The following is a 24,714-nucleotide window of genomic DNA, read 5'->3' as shown; positions in this document are numbered from 1 at the left end:
ACTGTCAATCTTTGATACATAGATGCATTTCAGTGCAAGGAGTATGGCAAACAGTTCTGTCTGAAGGGTAGAGGCCCAATTATTGATGCGTGCTCCAATTTCTTTAAGAGAGCCATCACTCTGTACGACAACAGCAGCACTACCAGCTGCACCAGTGGATTGGTGAACAGAACCATCAACGTAAATAATTTGCGAGAGTGTGTGCTGTGTGACTAAGTTATCAATACAGCTTAAGGCCTCATGTTTGGCTTCAAGGCGAAGTTTTGCTTGTGATTTAAGAAGTAGTTTGGGGGGAAATGGAGGAATGGTAGTTGGAATGGGGTAATATTCCATGGAGCTGAGAAGTGCCGCTGTTGCCTTACTTGACATAGATCATGTATCTGATTCATGCGGAGGTCGGTTCCAGTCTTTTCGATCCATCTGGAGGAGTGTTCACCAGTGCTGAGGAGAGTTTGGAGGGCTTCTGTGCAGGGGTTTGAATGAGCTTGCCTGAGCATATTAACCCCAATTAGGATATTTCTTTCAGTAACACGATCTCTGATGCTTGGAATATCAAGTTCTTTTTGCATATTTAAAATTTTGGCAGTACGAGGGCATCCTAGGATGATCCTCATTGCTTCGTTCTGCAGTTTTTCCAGCCCTCCAAGCTTCCAGTCAGACACAAGAGCAAGTAGTGGCGCAGCATAATCAACCAATGATCTAATATAAGCAAGATACATCATTTTCACAATTTTAACATTAGCACCATACCTGGGGTGAAGCCCTGCCACAACTCTAAGTGCTCTTAGTCGTTCTTTGTATTGGCGACAAAGTCTTGTTACAACAGGTCCAAGTAGTGGAACCTCAAAGCCTAGATACCTGTATCTGCTTACATATTCTAGAAGAGACCCATCATGCAATTGGATCTGACGAACTGTGCCTCTCTGTCGAGAATGAAAATGGCAGATTTACACGTACACCAGGATATTACTGCCTTAAATGTACGCCTTTATATGCTGAAAAAGAGGCAACTCTATGCAATGCAAGAACTCTACATATTAGATAGAGAACATCCTCCCCAAGTTGAGAATACTACCGACTATATCATTTCCCCCACAGGACCCAAAGAATGACTCTCCCACAGAGGCTGCGTCGCTTCATCCATAAAGACGATTACCATCGACCAGTGATCTTGAACAACCTCCCTGCAGATGAAGATGATTGGCTAACACCACAACCCTTCTATGTCTACTAAGAATATTATCTCCCCTAATTATGGAGATATCTTACATAACTTTTCTACTTTCACATCTACTATTAAAAATTCACTATATTTACTATGGCGGGACACCAACTTGAAAGAAGCCAATGTGTCCAGTGATTTTACATGAATTATTTATATAACCATCGCCTTGCCTTGTCGTCGCAATATTCGTTATGCAGTCGCAAAAAAACGCAATTGCAACTTGTATATCTATTACGGACTCAGAGTCATGCACCTATATATCTGTGTGACTCTGATGGGTAAGTGTTATACCACTTCCAATAATTATCTGTTATTACACATACACGTTTCAAATTGCACCATAGTGGTTGTGTCACTTCCCTTTCGTATCCTGCCTCTCTTCTCCCATCCTTTTCCCATATTTCTATATTTACCCATCCTTCTTCCTTACCCATCCTTCCTTACCCATCCTTCTTCCTTACCCATCCTTCTTCCTTACCCATCCTTCTTCCTTACCCATCCTTCTTCCTTACCCATCCTTCTTCCTTACCCTTCTTACCAAAGCTCTGGTCGTAAGATCAAGTTCAGCTTCTGCTGTCAATCATCGGCACCATCATCGTATCGTCACAAGCTGGACGTAACTCAAAACATGCCCATGCACTCTGCCCCAGGGCCAGACTCATGGAACTCCGTGTTCATCAAGAACTGCATGAAGCCCCTATCACGAGCTTTTATCATCCTATGGAGAGGGAGCATGGACACGGGGGTCGTCCCACAGTTACTAAAAACAACAGACATAGCCCCACTCCACAAAGGGGGCAGTAAAGCAACAGCAAAGAACTACAGACCAATAGCACTAACATCCCATATCATAAAAAACTTTGAAAGGGTCCTAAGAAGCAAGATCACCACCCATCTAGAGACCCATCAGTTACACAACCCAGGGCAACATGGGTTTAGAGCAGGTCGCTCCTGTTTGTCTCAGCTACTGGATCACTACGACAAGGTCCTAGATGCACTAGAAGACAAAAAAGAATGCAGATGTAATATATACAGACTTTGCAAAAGCCTTCGACAAGTGTGATCATGGCGTAATAGCGCACAAAATGCGTGCTAAAGGAATAACAGGAAAAGTTGGTAGATGGATCTATAATTTCCTCACAAACAGAACACAAGGAGTAGTAGTCAACAGAGTAAAGTCTGAGGCGGCTACTGTGAAAAGCTCTGTTCCACAAGGCACAGTACTCGCTCCCATCTTGTTTCTCATCCTCATATCTGACACAGACAAGGATGTCAGCCACAGCACCGTGTCTTCCTTTGCAGATGACACCCGAATCTGCATGACAGTGTCTTCCATTGCAGACACTGCAAGGCTCCAGGCGGACATCAACCAAATCTTTCAGTGGGCTGCAGAAAACAATATGAAGTTCAACGATGAGAAATTTCAATTACTTAGATATGGTAAACATGAGGAAATTAAAACTTCATCAGAGTACAAAACAAACTCCTTCCACAATATAGAGCGAAAAACCAACGTCAAAGACCTGGGAGTGATCATGTAGGAGGATCTCACCTTCAAGGACCATAACATTGTATCAATCGCATCTGCTAGAAAAATGACAGGATGGATAATGAGAACCTTCAAAACTAGGGATGCCAAGCCCATGATGACACTCTTCAGGTCACTTGTTTTATCTAGGCTGGAATATTGCTGCACACTAACAGCACCTTTCAAGGCAGGTGAAGTTGCTGACCTAGAAAATGTACAGAGAACCTTCACGGCGCGCATAACGGAGATAAAACACCTCAATTACTGGGAGCGCTTGAAGTTCCTGAACCTGTACTCCCTGGAACGCAGGCGGGAGAGATACATGATTATATACACCTGGAAAATCCTAGAGGGACTAGTACCGAACTTGCACACGAAAATCACTCACAACCAGTCACTACATCACAACTTGTGCAGACATCAGTCTACACAACCAGTTACTACATCACAACTAGTGCAGACATCAGTCTACACAACCAGTCACTACATCACAACTAGTGTAGACACTTTATGTATAACAAACCTATAAATAAACTGTTTGTATCCCGAAGAAGAAGAAAAAACAAACACGAGACTATTAAAACTACGTGGAGAGTGTGTGTTGTAAACAAATACACAACCTCAGTAGGTTCAGAGGACATCTGGATACCTGGAGTTTACCTGGAGAGAGTTTCGGGGGTCAACGCCCCCGCGGCCCGGTCTGTGACCAGGCCTCCTGGTGGATCAGAGCCTGATCAACCAGGCTGTTGCTGCTGGCTGCACGCAAACCAACGTACGAGCCACAGCCCGGCTGATCAGGAACTGACTTTAGGTGCTTGTCCAGTGCCAGCTTGAAGACTGCCAGGGGTCTGTTGGTAATCCCCCTTATGTGTGCTGGGAGGCAGTTGAACAGTCTCGGGCCCCTGACACTTATTGTATGGTCTCTTAACGTGCTAGTGACACCCCTGCTTTTCATTGGGGGGATGGTGCATCGTCTGCCAAGTCTTTTGCTTTCGTAGCGAGTGATTTTCGTGTGCAAGTTCGGTACTAGTCCCTCTAGGATTTTCCAGGTGTATATAATCATGTATCTCTCCCTCCTGCGTTCCAGGGAATACAGGTTTAGAAACCTCAAGCGCTCCCAGTAATTGAGGTGTTTTATCTCCGTTATGCGCGCCGTGAAAGTTCTCTGTACATTTTCTAGGTCGGACCTCATATAAATTGTTTGAGATAAATGGTTCACACACTATCTGGGGAGCGTCTGAGACCTAAGTCTCCCATGGGAGGAGGTACAAGTACCCCGTCATCTTTGGGACCAAGTGTTCCCAGGCCTAGCCACAGTCCCCGCCCTCACGGGGCTCGCAGGGAGAAGCTAGGCCTCTGGTCTGCCATCTGCCCCGCCCCAAAGGGGCTCGTGGGGATGGCAGTCCTGTGAGCTGCAGGTGGTAGCAACCTCTGGCTTTTTATCAAGATGATTACAAATTAAAAATAGAAATAATGACTACGTTTTAATATTTCAAAAATTCTGAGTCACTGGTTTCAGAAATATAACATTATTATTATTATTATTATTATTATTATTATTATTATTATTATTATTATTATTATTATTATTATTATCAAAACAACTCTAAAAAGATCACAAATACTAAGATAATTGTTCAAACGGTTAATAATTACTGACTTAATAGTTCCTGAAGCTTCAGGTGTACTCAGTCACCAAGTTCGTAATTACTGAGAATTGGTTCAGTTGGTTCACAAATACTGGGACACAGATTCAGATGATTCATAAATCCGAGACGGGTTTAAAAGGTTCACAAACACCGAAACACAGGTTATGAAGGTTCATAAATACTGAGACAGGTTCAGATGATTCACTAATTCCAAGTTATGAACAAAACATTTTAAATTACCCGCTGGACAAACATATATCAGCGAGTCTTTTAGATTTCCTGTGACCATAGAAGCTTGTCCTTGACGGTAAGTGAACAAGGAAACACTGAGTGTAGATGGTGTCCTGGACGTCCTCTGTACACTGAAATATGTATGTTTCTAAGTGTATATGTATGTTTCTAAGTGTATATGTATGTTTCTAAGTGTATATACACTGAGTTTGATGACTGCTCTTGACCGATGCGATTCATTTTACTCTAATTTACACTTTAGCCTTGATAAATCTGATTAAAGTATTCTTGTCTAGTATTGAAAAAAGGTTAAGTGTAGTCGATAGGCTTTCAACTCCATTAACCGTCCTACTATAAATAGTATAATTCGGTACTGTTAAAGTGAAGAGTAAAACACATGTGGAATACCTAGGCATCTTTCCTGACGGGTAGATAAAACGTTGCTTTAGTAAAGATACCCAGGAGACTACCAGTGGGCCCCTGGTGGTCTTCAAGAAGGTGCTGGAGAGGTACCTAAAGTAGTACCTGACTAGCCAGGCTGTGGCTCATACGTCGGTTTAATAAGTGCAGCCAGCAGTAATATCCTGGTTGATCAGGTCCTGATCCATCACGAGGCCTGGTCACGGACCTGGCCGCGGGGGCGTTGACCCCAGCCTCTCAGTCCTGTCTTGGGTAAATCCTACAAATTTCTAGTTGTATTTAGCATAAATATATCTTTATCTTGTATTTCTTAATCATTGGATGGGGCCAGAGGTGGATACTCCTAGCAACCACAGTAGTTATGAGAGACAAAGGAAGATAAGTGTTATGACTAGTGTTATGTGGCGGCTGTGAGAGTCAGGTGAGTCTTGTCAAGTGATGGTTGTAGTAATCGCCACACTGATGTAATACAAACCTCCACTGACATAGTTTTCCTTCACTTCGCCCCTCACTCGTACACCAGTTTGCAATACTCACCCCACAAACCGTGATGTCGATGCACTTGTGGTAACACAGTTACTGAACAAGTAATGGTGACTGCATTTTCTTCTCTGCGTTACTTGACTTTTCATGACAAACTAAAAAAGATAGTTAAAAGAAAAAAAAAATCGTAAGCACACAAGTCATGCCAGCAGAATAAATCACATACTGTGGTTTTCGCAAAATATTTGTGCTGTCTTGACTGTGAATATAACTCGGGGACACTAGTGAATTACCATCTTCCGGGTGTTCATATTTCAGGCCAGCATCAGTTTCAATAATGTCGAGGTTTACTCACCTGCATATACATTATATTACTAAACATTTCCGGTAAATTCATCAGACACTTCAGTTCACATATGAAAACTGTCATAGTATATCTCACGAGCACTTGTCTAAAATTAAAACAGTCACTGTCTGAGCTGATAGCAATAATGGTCACTGTCTGAGCTGATAGCAATAATGGTCACTGTCTGAGCTGATAGCAATAATGGTCACTGTCTGAGCTGATAGCAATAATGGTCACTGTCTGAGCTGATAGCAATAATGGTCACTGTCTGAGCTGACAGCAATAATGGTCACTGTCTGAGCTGATAGCAATAATGGTCACTGTCTGAGCTGATAGCAATAATGGTCACTGTCTGAGCTGATAGCAATAATGGTCACTGTCTGAGCTGATAGCAATAATGGTCACTGTCTGAGCTGACAGCAATAATGGTCACTGTCTGAGCTGATAGCAATAATGGTCACTGTCTGAGCTGACAGCAATAATGGTCACTGTCTGAGCTGACAGCAATAATGGTCACTGTCTGAGCTGATAGCAATAATGGTCACTGTCTGAGCTGACAGCAATAATGGTCACTGTCTGAGCTGATAGCAATAATGGTCACTGTCTGAGCTGATAGCAATAATGGTCACTGTCTGAGCTGATAGCAATAATGGTCACTGTCTGAGCTGATAGCAATAATGGTCACTGTCTGAGCTGATAGCAATAATGGTCACTGTCTGAGCTGATAGCAATAATGGTCACTGTCTGAGCTGATAGCAATAATGGTCACTGTCTGAGCTGATAGCAATAATGGTCACTGTCTGAGTTGATAGCAATAATGAAAGCAACAGTCACTGTCTGAGCTGATAACAATAATGAAAGCAACAGTCATTCCTAAGAAGAGGTCGCCAGCACGCTTCCGGCTGCTAAATATGTATTACCTTCACTCTTATCTAGTGACTAGTCTGACATGAATAATATACACCCGCAGGTGGTAAAATTGTGGTACCTCATTATTGTGGACTTACCTACCTCATTATTGTGGACTTACCTACCTCATTATTGTGGACTTACCTACCTCATTATTGTTGACTTACCTACCTCATTATTGTGGACTTACCTACCTCATTATTGTGGACTTACCTACCTCATTATTGTGGACTTACCTACCTCATTATTGTTGACTTACCTACCTCATTATTGTGGACTTATCTACCTCATTATTGTGGACTTATCTACCTCATTATTGTGGACTTACCTACCTCATTATTGTGGACTTACCTACCTCATTATTGTGGACTTATCTACCTCATTATTGTTGACTTATCTACCTCATTATTGTGGACTTACCTACCTCATTATTGTGGACTTACCTACCTCATTATTGTGGACTTACCTACCTCATTATTGTGGACTTATCTACCTCATTATTGTGGACTTACCTACCTCATTATTGTGGACTTACCTACCTCATTATTGTGAACTTATCTACCTCATTATTGTGGACTTATCTACCTCATTATTGTGGACTTACCTACCTCATTATTGTGGACTTACCTACCTCATTATTGTGGACTTATCTACCTCATTATTGTGGACTTATCTACCTCATTATTGTGGACTTACCTACCTCATTATTGTGAATGTATCTATATCATCAGTGTGAACGTACGTATATCATCAGTGTGAACGTACCTATATCATCAGTGTGAACGTACCTATATCATCAGTGTGAACGTACCTATATCATCAGTGTGAACGTACCTATATCATCAGTGTGAACGTACCTATATCATCAGTGTGAGCGTACCTATATCATCAGTGTGAACGTACCTATATCATCAGTGTGAACGTACCTATATCATCAGTGTGAACGTACCTATATCATCAGTGTGAACGTACCTATATCATCAGTGTGAACGTACCTATATCATTAGTGTGAACGTACCTATATCATCAGTGTGAACGTACCTATATCATCAGTGTGAACGTACCTATATCATCAGTGTGAACGTACCTATATCATCAGTGTGAACGTACCTATATCATTAGTGTGAACGTACCTATATCATCAGTGTGAACGTACGTATATCATCAGTGTGAACGTACCTATATCATCAGTGTGAACGTACGTATATCATCAGTGTGAACGTACCTATATCATCAGTGTGAACGTACCTATATCATTAGTGTGAACGTACGTATATCATCAGTGTGAACGTACCTATATCATCAGTGTGAACGTACCTATATCATCAGTGTGAACGTACCTATATCATCAGTGTGAACGTACCTATATCATTAGTGTGAACGTACGTATATCATCAGTGTGAACGTACCTATATCATTAGTGTGAACGTACCTATATCATCAGTGTGAACGTACCTATATCATTAGTGTGAACGTACGTATATCATCAGTGTGAACGTACCTATATCATCAGTGTGAACGTACCTATATCATCAGTGTGAACGTACCTATATCATCAGTGTGAACGTACCTATATCATCAGTGTGAACGTACCTATATCATCAGTGTGAACGTACCTATATCATCAGTGTGAACGTACCTATATCATCAGTGTGAACGTACCTATATCATTAGTGTGAACGTACGTATATCATTAGTGTGAACGTACCTATATCATCAGTGTGAACGTACCTATATCATCAGTGTGAACGTACCTATATCATCAGTGTGAACGTACCTATATCATCAGTGTGAACGTACCTATATCATTAGTGTGAACGTACCTATATCATCAGTGTGAACGTACCTATATCATCAGTGTGAACGTACCTATATCATCAGTGTGAACGTACGTATATCATTAGTGTGAACGTACCTATATCATCAGTGTGAACGTACGTATATCATCAGTGTGAACGTACCTATATCATCAGTGTGAACGTACGTATATCATTAGTGTGAACGTACCTATATCATCAGTGTGAACGTACCTATATCATCAGTGTGAACGTACCTACCTCATTAGTGTGAACGTACCTATATCATCAGTGTGAACGTACGTATATCATCAGTGTGAACGTACGTATATCATTAGTGTGAACGTACCTACCTCATTAGTGTGAACGTACCTATATCATTAGTGTGAACGTACCTACCTCATTAGTGTGAACGTACCTATATCATCAGTGTGAACGTACCTACCTCATTAGTGTGAACGTACCTATATCATTAATGTGAACATACCTATATCATCAGTGTGAACGTATCTACCTCATTAGTGTGAACGTACCTTCCTCATTAGTGTGAACGTACCTATATCATTAGTGTGAACGTACCTATATCATTAGTGTGAACGTACCTATATCATCAGTGTGAACGTACGTACCTACCTCATTAGTGTGAACGTACCTATATCATCAGTGTGAACGTACCTACCTCATTAGTGTGAACGTACCTATATCATTAGTGTGAACGTACCTATATCATCAGTGTGAACGTACCTACCTCATTAGTGTGAACGTACCTATATCATCAGTGTGAACGTACCTACCTCATTAGTGTGAACGTACCTATATCATCAGTGTGAACGTACCTATATCATCAGTGTGAACGTACCTATATCATCAGTGTGAACGTACCTACCTCATTAGTGTGAACGTACCTATATCATCAGTGTGAACGTACGTATATCATCAGTGTGAACGTACCTATATCATCAGTGTGAACGTACGTATATCATCAGTGTGAACGTACCTATATCATCAGTGTGAACGTACCTATATCATCAGTGTGAACGTACCTATATCATCAGTGTGAACGTACCTATATCATCAGTGTGAACGTACCTATATCATCAGTGTGAACGTACCTATATCATCAGTGTGAACGTACCTATATCATCAGTGTGAACGTACCTATATCATCAGTGTGAACGTACCTATATCATCAGTGTGAACGTACCTATATCATCAGTGTGAACGTACCTATATCATTAGTGTGAACGTACCTATATCATCAGTGTGAACGTACCTATATCATCAGTGTGAACGTACCTATATCATCAGTGTGAACGTACCTATATCATCAGTGTGAACGTACCTATATCATTAGTGTGAACGTACCTATATCATCAGTGTGAACGTACGTATATCATCAGTGTGAACGTACCTATATCATCAGTGTGAACGTACCTATATCATCAGTGTGAACGTACCTATATCATCAGTGTGAACGTACCTATATCATTAGTGTGAACGTACGTATATCATCAGTGTGAACGTACCTATATCATCAGTGTGAACGTACCTATATCATCAGTGTGAACGTACCTATATCATCAGTGTGAACGTACCTATATCATCAGTGTGAACGTACCTATATCATTAGTGTGAACGTACCTATATCATTAGTGTGAACGTACCTATATCATCAGTGTGAACGTACCTATATCATCAGTGTGAACGTACGTATATCATTAGTGTGAACGTACCTATATCATCAGTGTGAACGTACGTATATCATCAGTGTGAACGTACCTATATCATCAGTGTGAACGTACGTATATCATTAGTGTGAACGTACCTATATCATCAGTGTGAACGTACCTATATCATCAGTGTGAACGTACCTACCTCATTAGTGTGAACGTACCTATATCATCAGTGTGAACGTACGTATATCATCAGTGTGAACGTACGTATATCATTAGTGTGAACGTACCTACCTCATTAGTGTGAACGTACCTATATCATTAGTGTGAACGTACCTACCTCATTAATGTGAACGTACCTATATCATCAGTGTGAACGTACCTACCTCATTAGTGTGAACGTACCTATATCATTAATGTGAACATACCTATATCATCAGTGTGAACGTATCTACCTCATTAGTGTGAACGTACCTTCCTCATTAGTGTGAACGTACCTATATCATTAGTGTGAACGTACCTATATCATTAGTGTGAACGTACCTATATCAGTGTGAACGTACGTACCTACCTCATTAGTGTGAACGTACCTATATCATCAGTGTGAACGTACCTACCTCAGTGTGAACGTACCTATATCATTAGTGTGAACGTACCTATATCATCAGTGTGAACGTACCTACCTCATTAGTGTGAACGTACCTATATCATCAGTGTGAACGTACCTACCTCATTAGTGTGAACGTACCTATATCATCAGTGTGAACGTACCTATATCATCAGTGTGAACGTACCTATATCATCAGTGTGAACGTACCTACCTCATTAGTGTGAACGTACCTATATCATCAGTGTGAACGTACGTATATCATCAGTGTGAACGTACGTATATCATTAGTGTGAACGTACCTACCTCATTAGTGTGAACGTACCTATATCATTAGTGTGAACGTACCTACCTCATTAGTGTGAACGTACCTATATCATCAGTGTGAACGTACCTACCTCATTAGTGTGAACGTACCTATATCATTAATGTGAACATACCTATATCATTAATGTGAACATACCTATATCATCAGTGTGAACGTATCTACCTCATTAGTGTGAACGTACCTTCCTCATTAGTGTGAACGTACCTATATCATTAGTGTGAACGTACCTATATCATTAGTGTGAACGTACCTATATCATCAGTGTGAACGTACGTACCTACCTCATTAGTGTGAACGTACCTATATCATCAGTGTGAACGTACCTACCTCATTAGTGTGAACGTACCTATATCATTAGTGTGAACGTACCTATATCATTAGTGTGAACGTACCTACCTCATTAGTGTGAACGTACCTATATCATCAGTGTGAACGTACCTACCTCATTAGTGTGAACGTACCTATATCATCAGTGTGAACGTACCTACCTCATTAGTGTGAACGTACCTATATCAGTGTGAACGTACCTACCTCAGTGTGAACGCACCTACCTCATTAGTGTGAACGTATCTACATTAGTGTGAACGTACCTACCTCAGTGTGAACGCACCTACCTCATTAGTGTGAACGTACCTTCCTCATTAGTGTGAACGTACCTATATCATTAGTGTGAACGTACCTATATCATCAGTGTGAACGTACGTACCTACCTTATTAGTGTGAACGTACCTATATCATCAGTGTGAACGTACCTACCTCATTAGTGTGAACGTACCTACCTCAGTGTGAACGCACCTACCTCATTAGTGTGAACGTACCTACATTAGTGTGAACGTACCTAGCTGATGGACTGAAAACTTATGAGAGACTGACTGCCTCAAACTCTTCATCTTTCAACGTTTTGCTCTGTATTAGACTGATGAAACCACTGACTGGCGAAACGTTTCCAAAATAAAGATATCCAAGTGCTACACACGTGTGTACTCGCCTATTTGTGGTTGCAGGGGACGATCCATAGCTCCTGGCCCCGCCTCTTCAGTGATCGCTACTAGGTCCTGTCTCTCCCTGCTCCATGAGCTTTATCATACCTCGCCCTAAAACTATGTATGGTTTCTGCCTCCACTAAGTCACTTGCCAGACTATTCCACTTCCTGACAACTCTATGACTAAAGAAATATTTCCTAACATATCTTTAGCTCATCTGTGTCTTCAACTTCCAATTGTGACCTCTTGTTTCTGTGTCCCACCTCTGGAACATCCTGTCTCTGTCCACCTTGTTAATTCCTCGCAGTATTTTATATGTTTTTATCATGTCTCCCCTAACCCTCCTGTCCTTCAGTGTCGTCAGGCCGATTTCACTGAACCTTTCTTCGTAGGACATTTCCCTTAGCTCTGGAACTAGTCTTGTTGCAAACCTTTGCACTTTTTCTTATTTTTTGACGTGGTTAACCAGGTGTTTGTTGCAAACTGGTGCTGCATACTCCAGTATAGGCCTGACGTACACGGTGTACAGAATCTTGAACGATTCCTTACTGAGGTATCGGAACGCTATACTTAGATTTGCCAGACGCCAATATGCTGCAGCAGTTATCTCATCGATGTGCGCCTCAGGAGATGTGCTCGGTATTATACTCACTCCAAGATCCTTTTCCTTTAGTGAGGTTTGCAGTGTTTGGCTACTTAGCCTATACTCTCTCTGCGGTCTTCTTTGCCCTTCCCCGATCTTTATGACTTTGCATGCGGCAGGGTTAAATTCGAGAAGCCAGTTGCTGGACCAGGCTTGCAGCCTGTCCAGGTGTCTTTGTAGTCCTTCCTGATCCTCGTCCGATTTAATTCTTCTCATTAACTTCACATCATCTGCAAACAGGGACACTTCTGAGTCTATCCCTTCCGTCATGTCATTCACATATACCAAAAATAGCACTAGTCCTAGGACTGACTCCTGTGAAAGCCACAGGCGCCCACTCTTCACACCTCGTCACGTACCTGACCCCCTGTCAGGTATTTTCTGATCCATTGCAGTGCCCTTCCTGTTATGCGTGCCTGATCCTCTAGCTTTTGCACTAATCTCTTGTGAGGAACTGTGTCGAAGGCCTTCTTGCAATCCAAGAAAATGCAATCTACCCACCCCTCTCTCTCGTGTCTTACTTCCGTTACCTTGCCATAAAACTCCAGTAGGGCTGTGACACAGGATTTTTCCTTCCTTGAATCCGTGCTGGTTGTCGTTTATAAGCATGTTCCGTTCTAGGTGCTCCACCACTCTCCTATACATGTGTAGTTTAGTGCCTCCTGTCTGTCTCCTTTCTTAAAAATCGGAACTACATTTGCCGTCTTCCATACCTCAGGTTGTTGCCCAGTTTCAATGGATATGTTGAAAATTGTTGTTAGTAGCACACACAGCACCTCTGCTCCCTCTCTAAGGACCCATGGAGAGATGTCCGGTCCCACCGCCTTTGAGGTATCAAGGTCACTTAGCAGCTTTTTCACCTCCTCCTCAGTTGTGTGTGTTTCATTCAGCACTTGCTGGTATGTCCCTTGTTGGTGTAGCCCCCTCCCCCCCCCCATTCGCCATTCTGACTTCCCAGAGTCCTTCCTGTCTCCACTGTAAATACTTCCTTAAATCTCATGTTGAGCTCCTCACATACTACTTGGTCGTTTCTTGTGAGTTCTCCACCTTCTTTCCTCAGCCTGTGTGTGTGTGTCGTGCCGAATAGGTAAAACTTGCAATTTTCTCTTAAATAGCAACGCTCTTCTTACCGAATAAGCAAGCGAAAATTTGTGTATGCGGTGATTTCGCAAAAAATCATTCTGAACCTAACGAAAAAAAAAAATTCATTGTTTGTTTATTATTAAATTATTGTAAACTTATATAAAATATATTTAGTTGGATTAGGCTAAATTAAACTGCGTTTGTTATATTAAGCTTGGGTAAAATTTCTAAGATTCTTTTCGTAGAAAATTATTAATTTTTGCATTAACATAAATGAAAGAAAGTATATCTTTAAACGTTTAAGAAAACTTTTTAGAAAGGACTTAATTTTAAATGAGTTTCTGCTAACTGACCAGTTTTATCTAATATATATATATATATATATATATATATATATATATATATATATATATATATATATATATATATATATATATATATATATATTCATTTAAAAACTTAAGGGGTCTCAAACCCCTACCTGCTCTTCAGAGGTTACTTTTATTATTTTAATTGATCAGCGGCATCACAAATTGCAAGCACCAATAGCCTGGTTGTTAAGGCTGTCTTGGTAGAGGCGTGGTTAGAGCCGGGCCGCGAGAGTGGTGATGCTAGCAACAGCATCACCAGGTAGTTACCAGGTAGTTGGTATGCTAGTAGTACCTCCGCTACCCCTCCTCCCACTACAAATATTCTCCTCCAGTCCTCTTCTCCCATTCCTTCCCTCCACCTCCTTCCCTCTACTTTTATATGTGAAGAAGTGGGATAGACTATCCTGGAAGATGGTAATTCCCAAGTAATAGTAATTCCAGCTCCACTAGAACGAAATCTCCGAGGGTTTGGTAGTTGCTGAAGGACCCCAGTGGTAATACGTCACTTTATCTGACTTTTTTGGGGTTATTCCAGATTCTCTACACATATGCTACTATGTATGATAATCTATGTATCTGTATTTGTGTATACCTGAATAAACTTACTGAACACAAAGTAGAATACGTGAGGATATCCTCATCACCTTAGTTAAGTTTGCCAGCACAAACTAATAAATTTCATCAGTGATGTGTGAAACTCATCTTGTGATGGAATATTACAGCGAAACATAGCTAGTTTTTGTTCCCGCAATGTAATTATCATATAGAATAGGGTAAATGCATAATGATGATGTAATCAATTATCTTTAATGAAAAATACACGAAAATAACGCTACTGGACGGAAGTTTGAAGGTGCCGTAAGTAATGAACCAATAATGGATTACTATTATAATCAAGGGGGAAGCGGTAAACCCGGAGGATTATACAGCGCCTGGGGGGGGATGTGGAAGGCATTCAGGCTTAATTCGGGGAACTGGAGCACAGATCCAATTTCCTAAATCAAGAGCCCCTCGCCAACATCAAGGAACCTTCCTTGAGGGGTCCAATAATGGAATGTTGATTCCGGTGGTGAGCGCCTGGCGGCCCGGACCAACACCTGGCTTCATCATAGCTTCATCATTCTGGCTGTTGGTACGAAAAAGGAGGACAGTTAAGCACAGTTTAGGGGATTTAATGTAGAAAACTTTACACCACGAGTGGTTTCTTTGTTTCGCCCCTCGTGGAGAAACGTTTCTTTTAATAAATATCCTGAACTTGGATTTTTTTTTTTATCTTGTCAGTATCGCCACACCACTTCTTGGCAGTTGACGATGTCTTCATTTGCCTAATGAAATCTTGCTTATCGTTGTAATGAATTTAACTCAGCCTGAGATATTTTATGACCTCATGTTTATTGTCCAGCCTGAGTGATCAAGTATAACGGGAGACATCTTTGTTCCTACAATATGGATTACGATAGGAGACGCGCACTGCGGTTATATCCCATAATGGTTAAAAAAATAGGTATATAAATAAATGTGTTGGGGAAAAAATACAATATCTATTGAAGGAGAAAGGTAAGAGGAACTCTTGTATTTCCCAATACTGTTTCTCAAGTCACTGCACGTAGAGACCATAAATTGTATGACGGTCCATGGATGTTGGTGGTGGGTTGTGAAGAGGAAATGCCATGTTGAGAGACGTGCGTAGGAAGGGGCAAGGATGCCCATGGTCGTGGTGGTGGCCTGCTTGCCGCTTCCCACACTGGAACCATCTACCTCCACTCTGGAATGTCCAATATCCCATCTCGGGACTCACACTGTTGAGAACATTCGCAGTGTCCCGGGTCTATCCTTAACCACAGTCAAACTTATGAGTAAGTTTTCCTTTACCGCTGTTGATCCAGGACACCTGGCAATAAATACCTGTGTTAGCTGACTGTCGTGGTAGCAGCATGGGAAAAATTACCATTCAAATGTTAAAAAAAGGCGGAAAAAAAACTGCAGACCTGCTGGAAGCATTCAGGTGTTTGGTAAAAGGTATTTGGACACTAATAATGGTAAACAAATTAGTACCAGGCAGGAGCAATGGTAGTTATAATAATTAATTATAAAGTTAATGATGCGCATGTTTCTCCGTGAAGGCCGTAATTAAAGAAAAGAAGTATGTTATGAGGATAGCGAAGAACATACATATTTACAACTGTCAATAATGTCCATCTCACGCTATGCAAAAACTCAATGCACATAAAAGGCCCTAAAATCTGGAATTCATTACCTGTAAATATAAAAGAAACACTACCTGTTTATAAATTCAAGTCTTTTCTCAAAGATCACTTACTCACTCAAAACCAAATAAATACTGAATAACTGAACCTTATAAATTGTATATCTTAAATGTTTCTCATAATTATATCACATAAATGTTAAACCTAAGACCCAATCTAACTTTGTTATTTTTAAATACACTACCTAACAGAATACTCCATTCTACTGAATGTACAACAATGCATGCAACCATATGACCTGTCTTTGTAATACTCATTTGTGCTTTATTGTTATCTGTTTTCAATAATGTTTTATCTTTTTTTTTTTTTTATTCGCCGGTATTCTTCCAGCCCGGGTCTTTTCCAAGTAGTGGTGACCCGGCCTTGGCTCCCTATCTGGGGAGTGTCTCGAGACTTAAGTCTCCCATAAGAGGAGGCACAAGTACCTCCTCATCTTTGGGACCAAGTGTCCCCAGGCCTAGCCACATTCCCCGCCCTCACGGGGCTCATAGAGAGAAGCTAGGCCTTTGGTCTGCCATCTACCCCGCCTCAAATGGGCTCGTGGGGATGGCAGTCTTATGAGCTGCAGGTGGTAGCAAGCTCAGGCTTAATGTTTTATCACTGATTATATCATTGCTTAGTTAATCTTAAGTTAATTTTAAGCCAGCCCGTAATGCTATGCATATAAGTGGCTTTGGCATGCTGCTCTTACCTGTATTTTTTTGTACGTCTGTATGTTCAAATTATTAAATAAATAAATAAATAAATAAATAAATAAATTAAATACGGGAAGAAAGTGTTAGGCCTGCTTTCAATTTATACATTTATTCAGCACGGAAAACTTACAATGGTTTAGGCTTATTTATCGAATATATGGAGTTTGAATTTATTAAGATGAATTTTTGTGTCAGTCTAGGACACAAGGAGTTAATGCAGCGAAAGAATCAGAGCTCTGCATTCTCAAATGGAAAGAAATGTTATAGTAAGATAAGAAAGCAAAAATCTGGAAACAGCTAGGCGGGTACAACTAGCTAGCAAATCTGTCTTGATGACGACTAGAAACATTTCGCCAGCCAGTGGTCCAGTGCAGATAATAGTGGAAGATATGTCTTTTTCTTAGCAAACTAAAGATAATAATAATGATAATAAAATAATGTGATAACTGATCCCTCTTGTTTTCAGCGGGAGTTTTTGAGTTGAGGTTCCTTCCTGATGGTGACCGCCCTTACAGCAGCAGCAGTGTGTGGGGGCGATCGCGTGTGTGCTGCCTTGACGTGGCCTTGTAATTTAGTCAAGTGTCCTGGAGAGAAAGGAGCAGTGGTGCGGGACGGCAGCTTCCCTAGCGAGGACCTTGATGCTTACCTGGGTTCTCCCACGTCTCCACTCCTCCCTGAGGCACTATATATCCTCGTCATCACAACTCGGATTTGAGATGTTGTCTCACTTCACGGCGAAGCGTTGCTGCATCCTGCACAGGTGCACACACACTGATACTGAAGCTGTCCCACCATACCAGTGATTGTGTTGTTGTATTCACCATATTTACATGTTGATCTTGAGGCTCTCCCGCCCTGTGATACATTGTTGCTGTATTCACATATGATTGGATACTCACATGTTCGTCCTGAGACTGCGAGATACCATGTTGCTGCTGTATCCACTGCATGTGACTGGATACAGACGTTCCTGAGACTCTCCCACCTTAAGAGTGATGTTGTATTCACCACACGTGACTATACTTACACGTTGGTCCTGAGACTTGTCTCACCCTACTAGTGATACAGTGTGCTGTACCCACATGTGACTGGAGACTCGTGCGTTGGTCCTGAGACTGTCCCACCCTGCGAGTGATTTAGTGCTGCTGTTTTCACCACGTGTGACGCTGAAAACTGTTCACATCTCGTCGGCACATACTGTCGAAGGCAAAAGTGGTCGATAATTTATATTCTACCAGCAGGACCTGCTAGCCAGACTGAGCTGAAAAAAGGTTTTAGACGCCCCTCCAGCACAAACTGTCACAGGAGACGATGATCCTCGCCTCACCAGTGAGTATCTATATTGAGCACCGAACCTGTGTGTGTCTGCCCCCTGCAACTCGGTGGCTAAGGTCGGTGTGAATATTGTTATACTGTAGCCTCGTAGTGTGACTATTGTAACCTCGTAGTGTGAATATTGTTAGACTGTAGCCTCGTAGTGTGACTATTGTAACCTCGTAGTGTGAATATTGTTATACTGTAGCCTCGTAGTGTGACTATTGTAACCTCGTAGTGTGAATATTGTTATATTGTAGCCTCGTAGTGTGATTATTGTAACCTCGTAGTGTGAATATTGTTATATTGTAGGCTCGTAGTGTGACTATTGTAACCTCGTAGTGTGAATATTGTTATATTGTAGCCTCGTAGTGTGACTATTGTAACCTCGTAGTGTGAATATTGTTATATTGTAGCCTCCTGGTTTCTGGCTGAGGAGGGAAAGTTGTGGTTTGGGTCATATTTTGTCTTAGGTAAAGGGAAGGGTTAACATGGTAACATTTTCCCATTCATTTGTGTGCCGGTTATCGTGTCGCTGGGGTAAGTTAACGGATGGTTAACCACTGAACGGGTCATTATCTATCTGATTAACACCCGTCATTAAATACTGTTGTGTCCTGTCTAACAAAACACTAACTTTTGTATGCTGGTGCTTACAGAGGCGCGGCTACATCCTTTATCCTGTCAACACTTTTTACAACCCATTAAGCCTGATTTTGGCAATTGACAAATTGTTAGACTCAATTATAGCCTATTTAATAAGCTACCTCGATGAATATAATTTGTTAACAAGTCTCAACATGGACTCACAATGGGCCGTTCTTACTTGAACAAATTACAGACCTTGAAACTGGTGAAACCGTGTAGAGAATAAACCACCATGGCGCCTCTGATATGAAACTCAACTGGTGCCGTCTTTTATGTCCTGAGACTTTTATTCTAATGAATTTTTTGCTCATTTAAACACTCAGTTTAAATTTGTGTCCTCTTGTTCGAGTCGTTCCTGTACTCTATTGACTACAGCGTGTTTTAACACAGTTATCCTTAGGTTAATATTAAACATGCCCAGGTCCAGCTCTATCTTGGGTATACTACCACCCCTCTGGATGCCACCCACAACAGACTGCTAGCACCCAGGTACCTATTTACTGCTAGGTGTAAATGGGTAACAGGAAACATGCTGAACGTCTCCACTTGCCCTAGGATCTAACCCTGGGTCTTTTGTTTGTGAACCGAAAGGGCTATCCCTGCCTGGAGGGTGTTCCGGGGAGAGTCAACGCCTCTGCTGCCCAGTCCTTGACCAGGCCTTGACCAGGCCTTGAGAAGGCCCCTGGAAAGGGGCCTTCTCAACTAGGCTGTTACTTCTGGCCGCACGTAGTTCAACTTACGAACCACAGCCTGGCTGATCGGGTGCTGACTTTAGGTATCTGTGCAGCTCCCTCTTGAAGGCAGCCAGGGGTCTATTGGCAATTCCCCTTATGTCTGGTGAAAGACTATTGAACAGTTTTGGGCCCCGAACACTGACCGTGTTTTCTCTTAGTATACTAATGGCGCCCCTACTTTTCATTGGGGGTGTTTTGCACCGTCTGCCGTCCCTTCCAAGTCTTCTCTCTGGTTTCTTGACTATAAGGTGAGGTAAGAAGTTTGTCAGGAAACAAGAGAAGTGCTTCCTGATACGAGTCTTAGTCATATGATGACTCGCAGTCGGAGCTTTTCATATGACTGAGGATTTCCGCTGGCTTACCGGGCCACCCCTTAAAAAATTATGATTATACCCATTTTCATTCTAGAGGTTTAATCTCGTTTAGGTTTTCTGCTTAGTTTATGTTGTTATCTTTGGGACCAGTTCAGTGACGAATATTTAAACGTTTTCATATTATCATGTACCATGCGAACAGGTGTAGCCTCTATGTAGATACTGACTAGAGAACTTGTAACTCAGGTGTTTTATTGTGGTGTGATGTAAAGTATTATACAGTGATGTGAGGTACAGCACTGAACAGTAAAGTACGTGTTGTACAAAATAGAGCGAAACACCAACGTCAAAGACCTGGGAGTGATCATGTCGGAGGATCTCACCTTCAAGGACCATAACATTGTATCGATCGCATCTGCTAGAAAAATGACAGGATAGATAATGAGAACCTTCAAAACTAGGGAGGCCAAGCCCATGATGACACTCTTCAGGTCACTTGTTCTATCTAGGCTGGAATATTGCTGCACACTAACAGCACCTTTCAAGGCAGGTGAAATTGCTGACCTAGAAAATGTACAGAGAACTTTCACGGCGCGCATAACGGAGATAAAACACCTCAATTACTGGGAGCGCTTGAGGTTCCTAAAACTGTATTCCCTGTAACGCAGGCGGGAGAGATACATGATTATGTACACCTGGAAAATCCTAGAGGGACTAGTACCGAACTTGCACACGAAAATCACTCACTACGAAAGCAAAAGACTTGGCAGACGATGCAACATCCCCCCAATGAAAAGCAGGGGTGTCACTAGCACGTTAAGAGAGAATACAATAAGTGTCAGGGGCCCGAGACTGTTCAACTGCCTCCCAGCATAAGGGGGATTACCAACAGACCCCTGGCAGTCTTCAAGCTGTCACTGGACTAGCACCTAAAGTCGGTACCTGACCAGCCGGACTGTGGCTCGTACGTTGGTTTGCGTGCAGCCAGCAGTAACAGCCTGGTTGATCAGGCTCAGATCCACCAGGAGGCCTGGTCACAGACCGGGCCGCGGGGGCGTTTACCCCTAGAACTCTCCAGGTAAACTCCAGGTAAATTATTTGTCGAGGATACTGTAAGAAGTGTAATGGACTGTATCAACCTTGGACACAGCGGATGTCACTTTATGAATGACTCAAGACTTACACTGTTGACTTACATCTCAAGGACGGACTTATACCAGTATGAGATCTAATATGACTACATGTGTGTGCACACGACACGTAGAGTATCTGAACAATCATACCATGTACATATGTGTGTTATTACTTATTGCAGTTTAAAGGGGTTGACCTCTAGTTCTTGGACACGCTAATAAACTATTCAATTATTTAAAGACGAGCATCAACTACATCTGCAATACTGACGAACGAATTCTTTTGTAGAGTTAATTTATACCGTTTCCCCGTCCAGAATCATTCAAGGATATTTTTTTTATCATCAAAATGAGATAGGTTACCTTGTGTGTCTACCCTCATCTATAAGATATCTTACAAGGTTAGAGAAGGAACTCTGTTTACCTGACACTCATCATCCAGGTCGGTTTTATCCTTGTCATCCTCAGTAACAATGTGAAAGTTAATATGAGTTACACAAAGAGAAATGATGTTGATAAATTGGGTTTTAACATGTTAAGTCTTTGTAGATTTTAGGTCAGATGAAGGTGGTACGTTTTATTTTTTTTTTCTTATGTCGGTGGTGGATTGGGATCTTTTTGATTTATCTGGAAGGGAATTTCATTTTTTTTTTTTTAGGCCCCGTAGAATTATTGAAGACTCAGTAGTCACTGGGGATATTAAAGTCTTCGTGCTGCTGGTCGTTCATACTGTTGTGGTTAGCGTTAGCTGGTCGTTCATTGTTGTGGTTGTTACAATGTTAGCTGGTCGTTGTTGTGGTTGTTACAATGTTAGCTGGTCGTTGTTGTGGTTGTTACAATGTTAGCTGGTCGTTGTTGTGGTTGTTACAATGTTAGCTGGTCGTTGTTGTGGTTGTTACAATGTTAGCTGGTCGTTGTTGTGGTTGTTACAATGTTAGCTGGTCGTTGTTGTGGTTGTTACAATGTTAGCTGGTCGTTGTTGTGGTTGTTACAATGTTAGCTGGTCGTTGTTGTGGTTGTTACAATGTTAGCTGGTCGTTGTTGTGGTTGTTACAATGTTAGCTGGTCGTTGTTGTGGTTGTTACAATGTTAGCTGGTCGTTGTTGTGGTTGTTACAATGTTAGCTGGTCGTTGTTGTGGTTGTTACAATGTTAGCTGGTCGTTGTTGTGGTTGTTACAATGTTAGCTGGTCGTTGTTGTGGTTGTTACAATGTTAGCTGGTCGTTGTTGTGGTTGTTACAATGTTAGCTGGTCGTTGTTGTGGTTGTTACAATGTTAGCTGGTCGTTGTTGTGGTTGTTACAATGTTAGCTGGTCGTTGTTGTGGTTGTTACAATGTTAGCTGGTCGTTGTTGTGGTTGTTACAATGTTAGCTGGTCGTTGTTGTGGTTGTTACAATGTTAGCTGGTCGTTGTTGTGGTTGTTACAATGTTAGCTGGTCGTTGTTGTGGTTGTTACAATGTTAGCTGGTCGTTGTTGTGGTTGTTACAATGTTAGCTGGTCACTCATACTGTTTTGGGTGTAACGTGTATATGTGATGGGAGGGAGGAATTGGTGTGCTGGGAGGGAGGAATTGGTGGGATGGAAGGGAAGAATGGTTGTGCTGGGAGGGAGGAATTGGTGGGATGGAAGGGAAGAATGGTTGTGCTGGGAGGGAAGAATGGTTGTGCTGGGAGGGAGGAATGGTTGTGCTGGGAGGGAGGAATGGTTGTGCTGGGAGGGAAGAATGGTTGTGCTGGGAGGGAAGAATGGTTGTGCTGGGAGGGAGGAATGGTTGTGCTGGGAGGGAGGAATGGTTGTGCTGGGAGGGAGGAATGGTTGTGCTGGGAGGGAAGAATGGTTGTGCTGGGAGGGAAGAATGGTTGTGCTGGGAGGGAGGAATGGTTGTGCTGGGAGGGAGGAATGGTTGTGCTGGGAGGGAGGAATGGTTGTGCTGGGAGGGAGGAATGGTTGTGCTGGGAGGGAGGAATAGTTGTGCTGGGAAGGAGGAATGGTTGTGCTGGGAGGGAGGAATGGTTGTGCTGGGAGGGAGGAATAGTTGTGCTGGGAGGGAGGAATGGTTGTGCTGGGAGGGAGGAATGGTTGTGCTGGGAGGGAGGAATGGTTGTGCTGGGAGGGAGGAATGGTTGTGCTGGGAGGGAGGAATGGTTGTGCTGGGAGGGAGGAATGGTTGTGCTGGGAGGGAGGAATAGTTGTGCTGGGAAGGAGGAATGGTTGTGCTGGGAGGGAGGAATGGTTGTGCTGGGAGGGAGGAATAGTTGTGCTGGGAGGGAGGAATGGTTGTGCTGGGAGGGAGGAATGGTTGTGCTGGGAGGGAGGAATGGTTGTGCTGGGAGGGACGAATGGTTGTGCTGGGAGGGAGGAATGGTTGTGCTGGGAGGGAGGAATGGTTGTGCTGGGAGGGAGGAATAGTTGTGCTGGGAGGGAGGAATGGTTGTGCTGGGAGGGAGGAATGGTTGTGCTGGGAGGGAGGAATGGTTGTGCTGGGAGGGAGGAATGGTTGTGCTGGGAGGGAGGAATGGTTGTGCTGGGAGGGAGGAATGGTTGTGCTGGGAGGGAGGAATAGTTGTGCTGGGAAGGAGGAATGGTTGTGCTGGGAGGGAGGAATGGTTGTGCTGGGAGGGAGGAATAGTTGTGCTGGGAGGGAGGAATGGTTGTGCTGGGAGGGAGGAATGGTTGTGCTGGGAGGGAGGAATGGTTGTGCTGGGAGGGAGGAATGGTTGTTCTGGGAGGGAGGAATGGTTGTGCTGGGAGGGAGGAATAGTTGTGCTGGGAGGGAGGAATTGGCTACGGTGAGATTATTATTATTATAATCAAGGGGGAAGCGCTAAACCCGGAGGATTATACAGCGCCTGGGGGGGGGGATGTGGAAGGCATTCAGGCTTAATTCGGGGAACTGGAGCACAGATCCAATTCTCTAAATCAAGAGCCCCTCACCAACATCAAGGAACCTTCCTTGAGGGGGCTACGGTGAGAGAAGCTGGGTTATTTAATTACTATAATTTACTTGTTTTGGAGAGGAGTAATAGTGGTGGTGGTGGTTAGTAGCATGGTAGCAGCAGCACCATCAACATTACATCATGACAACGTAGGGAGAGGCGAGGGGGACCTAGTTTACATCTTCCGTGTTGCGTCAGCCAGACCCAGTGTGTACATGGGGTTACATCACCCTTGTTGGTATACACACCATTACACACGTGCCTCTCTCTCTTTCCCTTCATTCCTCCCTCCCTCTGTCTTCCTGTCCCGTCAAACACAATCACAGTTTTACTTAGAAAAATAATTACTTTGTATACGATTTTAATATTGGCATATTGTTTTATTTTTAACAATA

The 24,714-nt window shown here is 42.5% G+C and overlaps 1 protein-coding gene across 1 annotated transcript in view; it reads left to right on the top strand.

Moving 5' to 3' along the window:
- The window catches only part of LOC138851296 (uncharacterized), a 68,343-nt gene that overhangs the window by 4,713 nt on the left and 38,916 nt on the right, over positions 1 to 24,714 (top strand). Inside the window, exon 2 of the mRNA XM_070080284.1 lies at positions 17,705 to 18,567. Within this exon, the coding sequence (XP_069936385.1) occupies positions 18,550 to 18,567 (18 nt within the window). The 5' untranslated portion in view covers positions 17,705 to 18,549. The remainder of the gene's footprint in view (positions 1 to 17,704; positions 18,568 to 24,714) is intronic.

This window comes from Cherax quadricarinatus, unplaced genomic scaffold (genome assembly GCF_038502225.1).
Source record: "Cherax quadricarinatus isolate ZL_2023a unplaced genomic scaffold, ASM3850222v1 Contig273, whole genome shotgun sequence".
Classification (NCBI taxonomy): Eukaryota; Metazoa; Arthropoda; class Malacostraca; order Decapoda; family Parastacidae; genus Cherax; species Cherax quadricarinatus.
This window is presented reverse-complemented; position numbering and strand designations above follow the sequence as displayed.